This window comes from Tympanuchus pallidicinctus, unplaced genomic scaffold (assembly GCF_026119805.1).
Source record: "Tympanuchus pallidicinctus isolate F22 unplaced genomic scaffold, pur_lepc_1.0 scaffold11, whole genome shotgun sequence".
In the NCBI taxonomy this organism is placed as follows: domain Eukaryota; kingdom Metazoa; phylum Chordata; class Aves; order Galliformes; family Phasianidae; genus Tympanuchus; species Tympanuchus pallidicinctus.
Window position 1 is genome coordinate 17,695,581 of NW_026294627.1, and position 15,163 is coordinate 17,710,743.

The 15,163-nt window shown below is 47.1% G+C and overlaps 2 protein-coding genes and 2 non-coding genes across 5 annotated transcripts; all 4 read left to right on the plus strand.

Moving 5' to 3' along the window:
* The first annotated feature begins 615 nt into the window (after positions 1–615).
* Positions 616–5,138, plus strand: RPL21 (ribosomal protein L21). Of its 2 annotated transcripts, none has more exons than XM_052671452.1 (6): positions 616–734; positions 1,659–1,737; positions 2,282–2,343; positions 3,266–3,378; positions 4,034–4,184; positions 5,008–5,138. In XM_052671452.1, the coding sequence occupies exons 2-6, from the start codon at positions 1,671–1,673 to the stop codon at positions 5,095–5,097; spliced, it is 483 nt and encodes a 160-aa protein (XP_052527412.1). In that variant the 5' UTR covers positions 616–734; positions 1,659–1,670; the 3' UTR covers positions 5,098–5,138. The 2 variants fall into 2 exon arrangements, with proteins under 2 accessions (XP_052527412.1, XP_052527414.1); XM_052671454.1 differs by having other exon boundaries at positions 632–689.
* LOC128075029 (small nucleolar RNA SNORD102) lies at positions 2,978–3,053 on the plus strand. Its single transcript, XR_008203573.1, has one exon. It is a non-coding gene; the product is annotated as a small nucleolar RNA SNORD102 (small nucleolar RNA).
* Positions 3,440–3,572, plus strand: LOC128075023 (small nucleolar RNA SNORA27). The gene has a single exon (XR_008203567.1). It is a non-coding gene; the product is annotated as a small nucleolar RNA SNORA27 (small nucleolar RNA).
* Positions 5,139–10,071: 4,933 nt separating the features above from the next.
* Positions 10,072–11,742, plus strand: RASL11A (RAS like family 11 member A). The gene is made up of 3 exons (XM_052671450.1): positions 10,072–10,232; positions 10,311–10,447; positions 10,876–11,742. The coding sequence occupies exons 1-3, from the start codon at positions 10,112–10,114 to the stop codon at positions 11,317–11,319; spliced, it is 702 nt and encodes a 233-aa protein (XP_052527410.1). The 5' UTR covers positions 10,072–10,111; the 3' UTR covers positions 11,320–11,742.
* Positions 11,743–15,163: the final 3,421 nt, after the last annotated feature.

Genomic DNA, 15,163 nt, shown 5'->3' on the forward strand with positions numbered 1-15,163 from the left:
GTGGAAATGTATCCTTTATGAAAATCACTGGCAAGGGCAAGGAGTTCAGCTCACTGAAAATAGTGATCTTTCTTCATTCAATAATGCCTTAGGATTGGATTTGGCCTCCTGTCTTCGTTCTGCTTGATGTCCTTTCCGACATCTCTCTCTGTTGCCAATGCATTTCTTCACCCAAACCAGGACCGCTTCCAGGCACCTGGGCTGAATGCTTATTGAATGGCACACATTTGCCTTGCACGGGTATCAGAGGTATCAAGTTGGGTTTTTCTCATAGTGTGGAGCTGGAATACAGTCCGTGTGTTTCCAACTACAACAGTTTAATGGATTTTGTGCACAGACAGGGCCCCTCTGTGTCAGAACACGCTCCGCCAACTAGTTCTGCAGGCAGAACCTGACAGCACACCTCATCCTTCACAGCCATTGTGGCCATGAATATTAAACTCACTGTAAATGTCGACAGAAAGGGCTTAAGCCCACTTTTGGTAGGACAACGTCAGAATAGCTGTGAAGTTAGTAAGCGGATCAAATATATTTTTATTTATTGCTTTAAGTAACAACCAGGCAGGCAGGCAGGCAGGCAGCCCGGCGCTCGCTTTCTGTCAGGCGCAGGGCGGGCAGCCCCGCCGAGGCCCCGCTGTTAAGGGCGGCCGCGGCGCCGCCTCTTTCCTTTCCGCCCGCGCCGCCATCTTGTGAGTGCGGGCAGAGCCGGGCTGAAGCGTGGTGGGCGCTTTCAGGTGGCTCTGCGGCTCCGGGGAGGGGGCTGGAGGGGGCTGGAGGGGCCGTGTTGGCGGTGGGATGGCTGGCTCGGCATGGGGACTGCAGGGCCCCGCGGTGGGGGATCGCTGGGGGAGCGGGGAGGCCGCGGCCTGCGGGGCGCGGTGTGAGGCGACGCGCCGGGCCGGAAGGCTGCGGAGGGGAAAGAGGGTTAGAAGGGCTATGGAAAGGATAGGATTGATCTTTTCAGGACCTGTTGAGATAGGATGAGGGAAAATGATTTCAAGCTAAAATATGGGATCTTTGGGTTGGGTATAAGGAAAAAGTTGTACAGTAGGAATGGCGAGGCACTGGGGTTGCCCGGAACTTCGCTGGATGCTCCATCCCTGGGCACATTCAAGGTCAGGGTGGACGGGGCTCCGAGCGCTTGATGGAGCTGTAGGTGTCCCTGTTCACTGCAGGGAGTTGGACCAGAGCGCCTTTAAGGCTCCCCTCTGACTCAGGTGATGCTGTGATGAGCGGCATAGGTCAAAGTGAGAGCAGTTCCAGCTGGATGCGGGGAGACACGTTTTTGTCATCGGATCAGGCCTCCAAATAAGCTGTGCAGGGAGACTGTGCTGTAGTTTACCTTCATTCCTAAAGGGTTTCAGAAGGACCAGGAAAGCCCTGAGCAACGTCTGCAGTCAGTTTTGAGAAGAAAGCAGGGCTAGGTGACTAGCTAACATCCCGTGTAACCTCTATTATAATCTTATGTAGATCCTGGATGTTTTTTTCTTTCAGTGTCTAGTAATGTTATTTGTTTTGACCCTGCCATTTGGAAGTGGTATCAGTATATTCTGATCAAGCCTAAGAGTTTAATTTTTCTGAATTTCCTGGACATATCGTTGGTCACATGTTAAGTGAATGAACCAGTCATCCCGATTAATTTGCATTCATTTTTACAGTAATCAGCGAAAATGACGAACACAAAGGGAAAGAGGAGGGGAACTCGTTATATGTTCTCGAGACCCTTTCGCAAACATGGTGAGTATTGTAGTGAGAGCACTGTTTTAAGTTACTGACCTGTTGGGTGTCAGCAATCCCCAGGTAGTAATAGAACTGACAGATTAAATCAAAGGATATCTGACACTTTAGACCAGAAATCCACAGAAAGACATGAAAGTAAACTTGCAGCTCTTACAACTTATGTATTAGCATTCTGAGGTCAAGCAGTCATCACTTGAAAATGAATTAAGGTGAAGACCTAAAACTTTATTTTTACTTAAAACGTACAGTTTGCCTCTTAGCAATGAGCCATGATAGCAGCCATTCTTAGTGATATAGTAAATAAATGTAAAGCTATTGCTGGTTTGGTTTTTAATCTGAAATGTATGAAGAGATAATTACTACTTAAAAGAAGTTTGATTTCTGTTTTACCTTCTTGAAATTTAATTCTGAGTTTGAGGTGGGTTTTTTTAATTAAATATTTTAAAATGTGTGATCTGTTTTCTCTTTTCCTCTCTTTTCCTATGTTTTTGAGTGTGAAATGTGAGCTTCATAGAGTATCCACATCTGTATCTCTCAACAGGAGTTGTCCCTCTGGCTACTTACATGCGCATCTACAAGAAAGGCGATATAGTTGATATCAAGGTACTTCCTGTGATGCAGTGTGATTAAAAATACCTGAAGCAGTGTCATCACTTTCTATTTCTAGGTTGTGGTTTTTTTTTTTGTGGTAGCCTTTCTGTTGTTTGTGTCGTGTGTAAATACAAGTATCTGCTTCTTACTTTCAAAGTAGTGCAGGAACAGCAATGCTGTTGAGCCAATATTAATGCTTCAGCATCACCTATTTTTATATATATAATATATGTTAGACTGTGAACTGTCAGTTCAGCTGAAAAATGTGAGTGAAATATGCCATATCTAATATTTGTTGCATTTTGCCTACTGGCATTGCTTGCACAATTGTCATTCTAGTAGTTACTCACTTTTGCCTGATCTGCGTGCTCTGTTGAGAAGAGCCATAGTTTATGCTGCATAATTTATGCAATACCATTTCCCATTAATTATTTTCTAGTTGATTTTAAGTGGCGTGCCCTGTACTTTCCAAAGTGTGTTGTGTCAGCTCTGAAAGTGTTTTGCTGAAAATTCCTGCTCTATTGAATCCTTTAGTTTCAGTTTGAAACACCAAATTGTAACAGCCACAGAGAAGTTGGCATGTAATTTATGGGGCTGACTGTTGCAGAACTATGCCATTCAAAATTACTGCTTCTTGACATTCTGGAGCTTGATGATGATTGTCTCCTATGATTGCTTGCTGAAAGCAAAGTGATCAAATCATTTCACCGGCACTGAAAGCAACTGGAATGATCACAGAAGAATTGAATAGTTTCTAGGTGTAACATGTGTAGCAATAAATTCAAAAGTCTGAACAAAAAGGCACACGTTTAAGTAAGTCTGGAATAATTTGATATTTCTGTTTAAACAACTTGTGAGATAAAAGCCCCTGGCATTGCTTTAATGTTTTTAAGCCAAAGCTTGTAAAGCTCTGCCTTCATTCTTGTTTTAACAGGGTATGGGTACAGTTCAACAAGGTATGCCTCACAAATGTTACCATGGCAAGACTGGAAGGGTGTATAATGTTACTCAACACGCTGTGGGTGTTATTGTTAACAAGAAAGTTAAGTAAGTAACAAAAATTCTTAGTGTAAAAAGTTTTGTTTTGGGGGGAGTTGATGTGTAGTGGCACCCTCCTTTCACTTTGCCAGTTAGACACTTTTTTGTCTTGATTGGTCATTCAAGGTGGGTAAAGTACATGTCCTTTTAAAACCCAGGCAAATGGTGGTCGTTTGTCTTGGATCCTGTCAGAGGGAACAGTTCTTTATTCTTCTGAGCAGCACTTAATGACATAATTACATAATGAGGATTTTCACTTGATTCGCATTTATACCGAAGACTTGCAAATACTATTTTGTGGTCGTATCCAGCTGTATCCATCTGATTTTCACACACTTTTGTCAAAAAGATGCTGCTTTTTTCAAGAGTGAGACTGAAGTACACTGGTAATAGTTAACTTGTTCGTATAGTATAAGGTTAAGGTTACTTCTTCTCCAGCAACTTAATCCTAAATTAGCATGTTATCGTATGCTAATAATAAGCTTTCACTTACATAAATACTATCCAATTTACATCTGCAGGAATGTATTCTGAGTGATTTCCATTTGAAGAAGAATGATCTGCAGTTGAACTTATAGGATGATTTACGTAAATGCTATAAAACTACCTTTGAAATGACTGTTTTTCAAGTGCAGTGCATTAAAAGCTGATACGTTTTTCTTAGGGGTAAGATTCTTGCCAAGAGAATCAATGTGCGTATTGAGCATATTAAGCATTCCAAGAGCAGAGACAGCTTTCTGCAGCGTGTGAAGGAGAATGAAAAGAAGAAAAAGGAAGCAAAAGAAAAAGGCATTTGGGTTCAACTGAAACGTCAGGTAATGTTTTTATTGTAGTTGGTAACGTTTTTGATGCAATTGGCTAAAAAGAAACAAAAGCAGAGTAAAGCATGAAACTAAAAGCCACCTAGAGCCAAATCAATTGACTAAAATGTTCTCTTGCACAGCAACAAAGCATTAGGCTGTAAATAGAACTTTTTGTCTGTTTAAAAAAACAAACACAGCCAACAAAACATGTTAATGGAGCTGGAATCCAGGTCTATGGCAGATGGTGTTGGAGGTGTCTGTAGCTGCCCTCACTTGTTTCTATTCCTTTTGTAGGAGGTTCCTTCTTTTAGAGTATAGTGACAGCATGCAGTATGTCTCCATCTGAGCTGTCTGATATGCTTGTTGGCTGAACAGAACTGTGATGTTCCTGGATGAAAGTGATGCCTTTACCTATGAGCAAAGGCTTCCTGTTCAGGCATTGCTACCAGAGGGTTGCTAATCAGCAGCAGAAGCTGTGGCCAGTTTCTAGAAGAGTGATGTTGTCTCTGGTTTAGTTGAATTTAGCTGCAGCAGAAACTGTTAAAAGTGAAAGACTGGACTTCAGAGGGAAGGTAGTGGCTATTGCTTCTGGAACTAGAGGGTACTTTTTGTTGAATTGGATTAGTAACTTGCAGATGAATTGTTGTCTTCATTCAGCAGCAAAAGTCAAATCTTATAGCAGATTCCTTTTCTTACAGCTAGTCTTTGAAGCAGATTTTAGAGAGAGAATTCCTGTGGTGTTTGTATAATAATGCATTAAATTTGTCAACAGAACTTCTGTGTAAGGTTTCTTTTGAGCTTTTGTGCCCTGAGTTCTTTCTGTTTCTGTTTACAGCCTGCTCCACCAAGAGAAGCACACTTTGTGAGGACTAATGGGAAGGACCCAGAGCTGCTGGAGCCAATTCCCTATGAATTCATGGCGTAATGCATGTTTGAAAAATAAAGATCTGTTTTTGGACAAGTGTATGGGATTGTGGCTGATTCCTTTGCAGTTTTTTTTAAAGAGATTATTAGAAAACTTTTTCTAAGCTTATTTCTTTAGCTTACATTACATAGTGCTTGGTTGTTAAAAACATCAGCACCTTTTGCTCATCAGTTTAGTCATTTATGTAGACCATAAACCTTGGGGATGCTGACATTTGCTATTGCTCAATGATGATCATCCTCCTTTGATTACCTAGTGAGGTAATATGAGAGGACATGGAATAATTTCACCGGCGAACTGAGAGCAAATAGCAAGAACTGTACGGTGTCTCAAGGTTAAGGTTTTTTTTAATGGGAAAACAGCTGGTTTCAGATACCATCAATAAAAGCTTTTGGCTAAAGGGCCTCAGTTTAATACCAAGGAATAATTGGGGAAATGTTTTTTTCAAAGCATTTCTTGAGAAATGGCTATGGGAAGACAGTTGTTTCACCACTGTAGCCAGTAAAAGGGTTTTTAGGACATCCCAGAGTCAATATGCATTCTTAAATAGTTTAGAAGAATCTGCTTAAAGTGCCTTGATGAAGATGGGACAAGTCTTACCTGTTCATGTGCTGATGAAGAATGGCAGTGTGGTACTTCGACATTGCATGTTAGATGTGGAGTGTGCTGCCTTCACCTGAAGGAAGCATGCTGACTGCTAACTTTTGCTGCTGTTTATGCGCTCAGCTTTTATGAGCAAATGCATTTGTCTTGGAGCAGTGGGATATGTATATTAAACTAGACTGTTAACAGCTTATTTGGCTTGGGAGCTTCCACAGCAATCTAAAATAAATGTTTGACTTGTAAGGTGGGCATTTTCCATTAGGCTTTATGTTTGTAAGAGTTAAATGAGATGCATTAATGGGAATGCTCTTTGGGGATGGTATTCCCATCTGTTTTCCCCCTGTTGCATGCTTTTGTGAGTTATTTTATACTTTACTGTGAAGACTGGAGTGGATTTGCTGTATCATCCTGATGGGAACATTATCAGCCATGAATAAGTGTTGGGTAGTTTTAAACTAAGTTTTATGGGAGCTGTGTTTCTGGAGTTTTCCACTTCATCTCGGTGATTTCGAAGGTTGCTGTGCAGGCAATAGCTGATCATGAGTGTCTGTTTGAAATCTGTGTGGGCTGGGAAGAGCAGGAGGGCGTGCTTTCCTTCGTCTGCGTTCCCAGAAGTGAGGGAAAGTGAAACTGGGTTTGCGAGAGAAGAGAGCCTTTTTAGGTGTGCTGGGATGTTTGGAAGGACAGACTGGCAAAGGCTTAACCTTGTCAGTGTTTGTAGGTGCTGCCTTATGGTTACTGCTGGGCTGCTATGGATTAGACCCACTTGCTGTGATCAGCACTTAGCTGTCCTGACGGCTGTGCCTACCCAGCAAAGCCATGCAGCTTTGTGTGGCAGCTGCAGCTGCTTATCCTAATAGACTTCTGTGAATTTTATTCTCTTCCACAATGATTTTGGAAAACTTCCTGGAGAAGATTGCAAAGCTATAGATTTCTTTGATAGTTGAGCTAGTGCAATTTCAGTTTTGCAGACAATTCAGACTTACATTCTGGAGCTGGTGGTCACGTTACCCTTGTACAACACGTGGAGAGTGGAGTGCTCATGGATCAGCACAAGCTGTTACACTTCTGTGTGGTGCTGTGCATTCCAGGCAGCCTAATTCAGAGGTGAGGGCTGAGGTGTGTCAGTCCTTACTGCCTTGAACTACTGCAGCTGGTTCCCTTCCTCCTCTGCTGAATACTCAGAAGAGACACAGGAAAACCTGAGCTGTCACCTTCATCTCGTGCATCACTCGTGCCAAGATGTGAGCTTTCTTGGGGGCTGTGTAGGCAGTGTGATGCATGGTGATGCTTTGTGTGAGTGGGAACGGTCAGTGAAAGGGCAGAAAGGACTGGGGAAGAGAATCTGTGCCTGAGGAGCGAGGAAAATGCAGACACCTCACATTCCTGGGGGGAGGCAGGTAGGCAGCTGCCACAAGGGCATACAAATGAATGCTTCTGTAGTCTTCCTGCTTAGTGATAGAAGGAAATGCTGACACACGTTGTCTTGTCCTTGATCCAGTCTGTGCCTCAGCATCATAATCTGAAGGATGGTATCCTGCATGGGTGGGATGGCCCCAGCTGGTCCAGAGGGTGCAGAGAGCTGTGTGAGCACACCTGTCAGAGGATGTGATCTTGGCTGTCCTGACACAGGTCCTCCTGTGGGCCTTTGCAGAAACCTTGAGGTGCAGAGGGCTCCCGTAATTCGTGGTGTGTGAGGAAGGACACAGTTCAGCTGGGCTTGCCATTTGTATGGGAAGTGCCTTATGATTCAGGAGTGCTGCTGGTGTTCCCCACTGTGTGTTGGCACTCTGGGGCTGCAAATTTCCATTTATATGGGAAATAGGTACCTATGCCTATTTAAGAATCAGGTTGCAGCTGGTAGATTTCATGCACATAATTGTCCTGGCTCAAGCACTGTCTAGGGGTGCAGCTCCTGTGCTCAGCACCCGCACAGCTCAGGAACCCAGAAACTGCCAAGCTCTGGGTGAAGCTCCTGATTCCATTTTCTGCTGTCTGGCTTTGGGTGGTAGCTCTCGAGCTGTCAGTCACCATTTTGCAGATGCCTACTCCAAACTGGCCAGTCGCAGACCAATGAGGATTAGAAATGGGAGGCAAAGCCACGCTCAAATGTGGACCGGAAACTCATGGGGGCACAATGCACGCATGCTAGCTCACAACAGAGGTTCTCAATAGTGTTCCTGCACATAGGGAAGCTTTGTGGCTGCTGCTCATTGCCCCACATCCTCAAGACAACATCCTCAAGATCCCCTGCCAGCCAAGCCCAGAGCTTGTAGCTGCCATTCCCGGAGGTGCTCAAGGCCAGAAGGGCTTGGGGCGGGAATACAACTTGGGCTGAATGGTCTTTGTATGAAAGGCCTTACAGAGACTGTAGGGTTGGCAGTATGGGACAACTTGTGCAGAGCAGTACAGACTGGTGCTGCCAAGTAGGGTTTGCACCTGAGAAATGAGATTCCTTGGAATGGCTTTAAAGCCCGTGCATCCAAAGGGGGGCTTGCTCTGTGGACGTTGCTGATCTGAGCTGCCATGTGAACAACCTGAGCCCAAACGGCTTCGGCCATGGCAAGGGGTTGCTTCACGGTGTGTTCTGCCTTGGTCTGTGCAGTGACATCAGTGTGTGACTGTCACCCCTTGTCCTTTGGGGTGCGGGCATCGGGCAGGACACGCTGAGCTCTGCAACTGGCCAGGAGCAAGAGGAGCTCAAGTTATGGGGATGATGTTTAGTGCTGCTGCTCTCACAGCTCAGCACCTGGCAATCTTCTGCTTGGAATGGACTCATTTTAATGCTGTTCTTTCAAGGGCATGCTGGATGTACCCTGATAACTCTTTTATAAAGAAATGTTTAAAAATAGGCTGTGTTTGCAGCATGCACAAGGCCAGAGACAAGTGGTGGTGCATGACAATAGGAGCAGATGACAATAGCATGAACCTCTGGAAACCAAAAGCTTTTAGTGATAGAGGAGAAACCTTGTTTATGAAAGGGAAACTGCATGATGGGGAGTGTTGATGGAGAGATTTCAGAAGCAATCTGGGCTAAAAATGGCCTTGATGCTCCTATAGGGGTTCTTGGACACTGGAGTAATACTAACAATAACAAACTTTGACAGACTGCTTTAACTGATGATGTTAACTGCTGGGAATCATACGTAGCCCTTCAGAACAGTGGCGTTCTTACCAGGTGGAGTTTCTGAGCCACAAAGGGAGAATTTAAGTGGGCTAGAATGTGGGTTTTGGGGGGCCAGTTGGTGCTGTGGGGTGCAGGGAGCCCTCCCCATTCTCATCCCAATGGTGCCAGGGGTTGGCTTATCTTGGGAGCGCCTCTGTGATGGCAGAACAGGGTGGGTGGTGTTGCTCTGGCAGCCTTCTCCTGAGCTCTTGAGTCGCTGGAAGTTCCCAAAAAAGTGCTGAGCAGACATGGCATCTGGGCACTTGCTTGGTCTTAGGGAGAATGTAGAAGGGAGGATGAGAGAAAGTCAAGAACAGTGTGATTTGTAGTTGTGTACGTTGTGCTCTCGGAGGGAGGAAGGTGACAGCAGTGCCTGGCATGTGAAGAAGTTCCATCCTCTGTGCTTTTTCCTGCTGGCTTGTGTTACCTCTCTGACAGCAATAAAAATGAAGCATCCCTTGAATGAACTATTCACTTTGTCAAGAGTTCTATCCTTGCAGAGCGTCGTGTTGTAGGGGTGGTGCTGGGGATACCAAGGTAATGGTTCACACGGGGATTTGAGCTGTTAGTGGATTCGAGGCTCCTTTACCTGTTGGGCTGTGACCTCAGGCCTGGCGTGGATCAACTTTCCTCAGAAACTTTATTTCCCTTCAGAAAAGCAGAAAGCTTATTTCAAACCTCAGGGTCAAGTGGAGTGTTTGAAGCTTGATGGTTGGTGATCTGCAAGGCTGGGGCTTAAGGCTTTGGGATTTTGACACCGGAGGGATGCATTCAGATGCATAACTGAGATAAAAGACTAAATCGTTTCCCTTGTAATGACTCGAGAGCCCAGCTGCGGAGGTGACACATAATGCAGGACCTGTGGGAACCAGGAGCTGAGCTCGATGATCCTTGTAAATCCCTTCCAACTCAAGATATTCTATGATTCTGTGATTCCGTCACCACTTGGGCTGGAGCCACACCCTACAAACCCACCGAGACCCCAAAACCGCTCCGGGCCGCATCGCTGCCCAGGCTTCCCCAGCATCCTTGGGGTCCGCGCCCACCGGGCGCTACGAGGACGGGCGGACGCAAACCGGGATCTGCCGCGATCCGGGAGCGCTCGGCGCGGGGTGCTGCGGGGAGGCGGTGGGCGGCGCGGTGCTGCCGGGGGCGGCTGCGGGGCGGTGCCGGCGGTGCCTTTAAAAGCGGGCGGCGGGGGCCGAGACGGGCGCTGCCGAGCCGAGCGGGGACGAGCCGGGCCCCATGCGCCTGCCGGGCATGTCCCAGCCCTTCCTGCTGGCTCCCATCGCCGAGTGTTCCCCGGGGCCGCCCGGCACCGAGCTGCGGCTGGCAGTGCTGGGGGCCCGCGGCGTCGGCAAGAGCGGTGAGTGCGGGCTGTCCGTCCCTCCGTCCGCCCTTGTGCTCCCTATCCCTCCGTCCTAACGCGGCCGCCCTGTTTCAGCGTTGATCGTGCGGTTCCTGACCAAGCGCTTCATCGGGGACTACGAGCCCAACACGGGCAGCCTGTACTCTCGCCTGGTGCGGCTGGACGGGGAGCAGGTGGCCGTGCACATCCAGGACACGCCGGGCTGCCTCCAGGTACGGGCGGCTCCGGCCCAGACCCGCGAGGATCGGGGAGCGGGGGGTCGAAAATCTTTGGGGGAGGGGGGTCACAGAGGTTCCCAGTGGTCATCCTCGCTGACCGGGATGTACGGCTCAGAACCCTCGAATTGTACAGGGTCACGAAGGCGTGTTTTGGGCAGATTTAGCTTTCAGCCTTTTTTCCTGCTACCCACTGAGCCGCACTTCGCTCAAGGGATGCCCTGCACTGTGCTTTGCTCAGCTACGGTCCATTCTCTGCCACTCAAGAGCTCAGCTTATGAGCGTCTGTTTTCCTAAAAAGGAAACAGCTGGCCCGAGCCCCCCCAGGACACAGCTCAACCCCCTTAGCAGGGCTCTGTGCTGGGCCAGGTGCTCCCAGCCCCATTCCAAGTGCCGTGCCAAGCCCTGGCTGTGTCCCTCTACAGGTACAGGAGGACTGTGTGCAGGCACCGGATGCGCTGTTGAGGTGCATGAAGTGGGCAGAGGGCTTTCTTGTGGTCTACTCCATCACGGACCCCGGCAGCTACCAGGCGGTCCGTCCCCTCCACCAGCACATCCGTCAGCTCCACCCCGACGCCCGAATCCCCATCGTCGTGGTGGGGAACAAAGCGGACCTCCTCCACGCCAGGCAGGTGCAGGCCAAAGAGGGGCTGCAGTTGGCCAACGAACTGGGCAGCCTCTTCCTTGAGATCTCCACCAGCGAGAGCTTGCAGGGCGTCTGCGAGGTGTTCCAGTACCTGTGCCGGGAGGTCAGCAAGCTGCAGCACGCCGAGCGCCGCCGCCCGACCGTCATCCCGCGGCCGCGCTCCCCCAACATGCAGGACCTGAAGAGACGCTTCAAGCAGGCGCTGTCGCCCAGAGTCAAATAGAGCTGCTGCCGGGGCCTAGGGGGGGATGCCACAGACTTTATATTTTTGTAAGCTAGTGAATAAATAATAAAAAAAATCTTTATTTTTGTACTAATGCCAACGGTATGGAAGTAAGTATGTTGGAGCGTGCGGTTTCCTTCTCGTTCTCTTTTGTTTGTGATGGGTTATTTTTAACAAAAAAAAAATAAAAAAAAAAAAGGAAGAAGAAGAAAAAGAGAGAAAGTGCTGCATAGCAACTGAATGGAGATGGTTGGAGAAGGGGATTTGCATTTGCCGGGAGGTTTGGTTCTGCTCTCTTGTGGGCTGGGGTTTGCTGCTGTACTCTGCTCAAGTGAGTTCTTTAGGCATTGGTTTCCTGCTTGTAAAATGGGCATGGTGCTGATGTAGCACTCATATAAAATGCTCAGCCAGCCTTAGGAAAAAGGAAAAGCAAAAAAAAGCCATATTAAACATGAAAAGATAAGACTGTCTAATAATTCCAGTTACCATCTTTCCTCCTCCTTGCACCTACAATCAGCTGAGCTGAATGACATGCACTTAGCAGCATGCTGGTTTCTGATCTGCTGCATTGTGGACCCATCCCACAGTGCCCCAGGCCCCAGTGCTGAGCAGGAGGGGCTCTGCCACACGTTACCATGGGATGAAGATGAGCAATCCGCAATGGAGGTGTGTGTGGGACTGCTGCTGCTTTCTCTGGAGAAATGCAATTGGGGGGACTGGTGTGTGGGCTCCATTAGAGAAAATAGCTCATTTAGAGGGAATCACATCTCTATCCTCTCCAGGGCCATTTCCTAGCCATTTGGAAACAGGTCAGACTATATACTCTGATTTTACGTAAGCCCTACACCAATCAGAGTGTTTTTCAGTAACAGTTTGCTGGCTGTCTAAGCACAGAACGTGGGCTTTGCACTTCAAATGTGCCTCTGAAGTATGTGTGATGTGTTGGTAAAAATAAAACTGCTCCATGCCAAGTGGAAAATGTGGAAGTGGAGCAATCCGTGCAGGGGAAGGCTTGCTGGGCATACACAGAGAACTCTGCAAAGGGGTTGATCACCCCACACCCTTCCCAGGGCATGTGTGCAATATGAGCCCTACAAAGGAAACAGGAGGGCTGAAGGGAGGCAGCAGGGTTAGACCTAAACTGGGAATGGCAAGTGAAAAGCACGGTGACAGCCTGGACGAGTGAAAGTACTTCTTGGAATACACTGGAAAGATTTATTCACCATAACATGTGCTCTGCCAGGTCCAGGACTCTGACCTGGGGGCTTGGAAGTAGCAGGGTATGTGCTTAGTGGGAAAGACACTGCCTTAGTGGGGCTGATGACAATGCACAGGACACACATTGACAGGGAAATCTGAAGGGGAACTTCACTGTCTTGAAACTGGAGGAATATCTATGTGTCCATACAACATGCTAAGTCTTGGTGTTGTCTGAGGACTTGCCTCTCACTGCAGTTGTCCAAGAGTGAGGAAGAGCAATGGGCAATGACCTTGATGTCTGTTGCTCCTGAGAGCTGAGGATGTCATGGTACTGAGGGCAGCTTGGTCAGGAGGCAGCCGCTTTTCCAGCCCTTGTGGCTTCAGGAAAATGGCAGGGCATGGCCTGGCTTTTCTTTGTGATCAGAGGGAAGGATGAATCTCTCTCCTTCCTCCCACTGCCTCCACAATGGAGCAGAATCACAGCAATTTCCCCCAATAGGAAGGATGAGTGGGTTTTCAGAAGTGGAATCATGCATTATTATGGCTGTTACTACATCAGCATCTCCACCTGTCGGGCTATTTTGTCTAGATATCTCCCAGAAATTAAATCATCCAGCAGTGCTTTAAGACTTCACAAATTTTGGAATAGCTGATGCCACCAACCTGCTCTGCATGATTCCATTCAGGAGCCAAAAATCCCAAGGTGATGCTACATACACGTAGCTTCATGGAGGTTCCCCTTTCCTTCTGCCCTGGTTCAGCAATCTGGACCCAAGCTGTTTCTCACTGCCTCTTGGCACATTTGGTGTTCAGTGCTGCACATTCATACTGTGTTTCTGTGGTGTGTTTTGATGAGGGACCATTTGATGAGGGACCATGGGCAAGAAGGACCACTCTGACCCTATAGGCAAGAGCTGAGTACTAGCTTTGGCTGAGGAGCAGAAATGGCCAAGGCTTGTATGGACCATTCAGCAGAGATATGTCCAGAATGACAGTCCCAAAAAGTTGGTTACGAGTTAGAGCACAGCTCACAAAATAGCAGATCAGCTTCAGTTTTGGATAATTGGTGACAATTCAGGCTTCCAAAAAGCCCCACTGATTCTCAGCCTTGCTCTCAATCCGCTTTCCTCTCTCCATGTATCTAAAAAAAAAAAAGGGGGGGGGAGAAATTGATTTCTTTTTATTGAAAAAGGTTTTGAGATAATTGGTCTATGATTTTTTATCACCAGATTCATTGCTTATTGCTCCTGACTGAAAGAAGCAGGATCAGATATCTAAGTACATATCGTGGCTTGCTATGCTGGTGCATACTGTGGAGCACAAGCAGCTATATTCCATTTTACCACACTAAAAAAGAAGGTACAGACAAAAAAGAAGGTATAGAAACTGAGTACCTGCCACACTGACCAACAATATTTCATTTAGAGCTGAAAAGCAATGTAGAAAAGTTGGCACGATAATTGCAGCACTGTCTGGACCAATGATAACAATCCATAAGAGACAGAGGCCTCACGGTGTGTGATGCTGTGAACTGCTGCAGCCCCCAGCACCCCCTGTCCTTTGCTGAATAAGCATTGGGCCAAAGGGCTTTGCCCACAGGCCTGGGCTTGGTGAACAGTGTTTCACCCTTGATCTGTGCTCAACACTCCCATTAATATGTATCTGTCCAGGAAATTGCACAAGGTTATTTAATAGTTCAGCCCACGTTACTGGGAAGTGGTAATAAATTCTTAAAGCTAGAATATTTCTCTTGTGAGATATTTGGCTCTTTTCCCATCACTGAAAACATCCTTTGCAAATGGTCATGGTAAACATTGCATCTCCTCTCACGATGTTAAGCCAGTATCAGCAAATATTGCTGCTCAGCTCAGCTCAGCTATGGGAAGAGGAAGCCGAGCCCTGCTTGCTAGGTGGATCACAGCACCCTTCCTGCAGCTGATATCCCCTGTCCCACAGCAAACAAACCCCACATCAGAACCACAAAGGTCCTGCCTATTGCAAAGCCTTCCAGAAGCCTTTAGGAAAAGGTTTCAGCTGAACCACGCTCAGCAGGCAGATTTGCCACTCACATCTTTTCTAAAATGAAGACGACCTAATAGATCCTTAATTCTGGGAGGCAGAACTGGCAAGAGCCCAAGGAATGCAGATATGATGGAGAAATCACAGCAACAGCAGCTCTGCATTGGCAATCCCTAGGATTTGCAGCAGCTGTGGATGTGTTGCAGGCACCTCAGAACGGATGTGATCAGGCTGGTTTGGGTGAAAGTGGGTGGGTTGCTTTCAGCTGCTGGGAGAAAAAGACCTGCTAAAGGACTGTTCTGTGGTTTTCATGCAACAAAAATAAAGGCTCTGGCTTTTATTTAGTGTGAGACTGAGACAGAGTGCCTTCTCTGTGCAAGGGGCTTCCCAGCTCTTGGCTCTGTTGTGTTGTTAAGGACAGCTTTGAGACACAGCTGGTGCTTCTGGGGTGAACCCAGGCAAGTGGGTTTGGCTGCATTTTCACTGAAATAGGAACCAGCAAGTGCAGACCTTATTTCTTCTTAAAAGGCAATATAAAAGGTCAGCTTTGGAGATATGATATTTTTTCCAACACAGTGCAAATGGATGCAGATGGAGGATAACCCCTGGAGTACCTCTAATACTA

Bases quoted from the DNA above. Each gene is read 5' to 3' on its own strand.
- RPL21 (XM_052671452.1), top strand. From the start codon at position 1,671: ATGACGAACACAAAGGGAAAGAGGAGGGGAACTCGTTATATGTTCTCG. The intron at 1,738-2,281 runs GTGAGTATTGTA...ATCTCTCAACAG, and splicing joins GAGACCCTTTCGCAAACATG to GAGTTGTCCCTCTGGCTACT. The intron at 3,379-4,033 runs GTAAGTAACAAA...CGTTTTTCTTAG, and splicing joins ATTGTTAACAAGAAAGTTAA to GGGTAAGATTCTTGCCAAGA.
- RASL11A (XM_052671450.1), top strand. From the start codon at position 10,112: ATGCGCCTGCCGGGCATGTCCCAGCCCTTCCTGCTGGCTCCCATCGCC. The intron at 10,233-10,310 runs GTGAGTGCGGGC...GCCCTGTTTCAG, and splicing joins CCGCGGCGTCGGCAAGAGCG to CGTTGATCGTGCGGTTCCTG. The intron at 10,448-10,875 runs GTACGGGCGGCT...GTCCCTCTACAG, and splicing joins ACACGCCGGGCTGCCTCCAG to GTACAGGAGGACTGTGTGCA.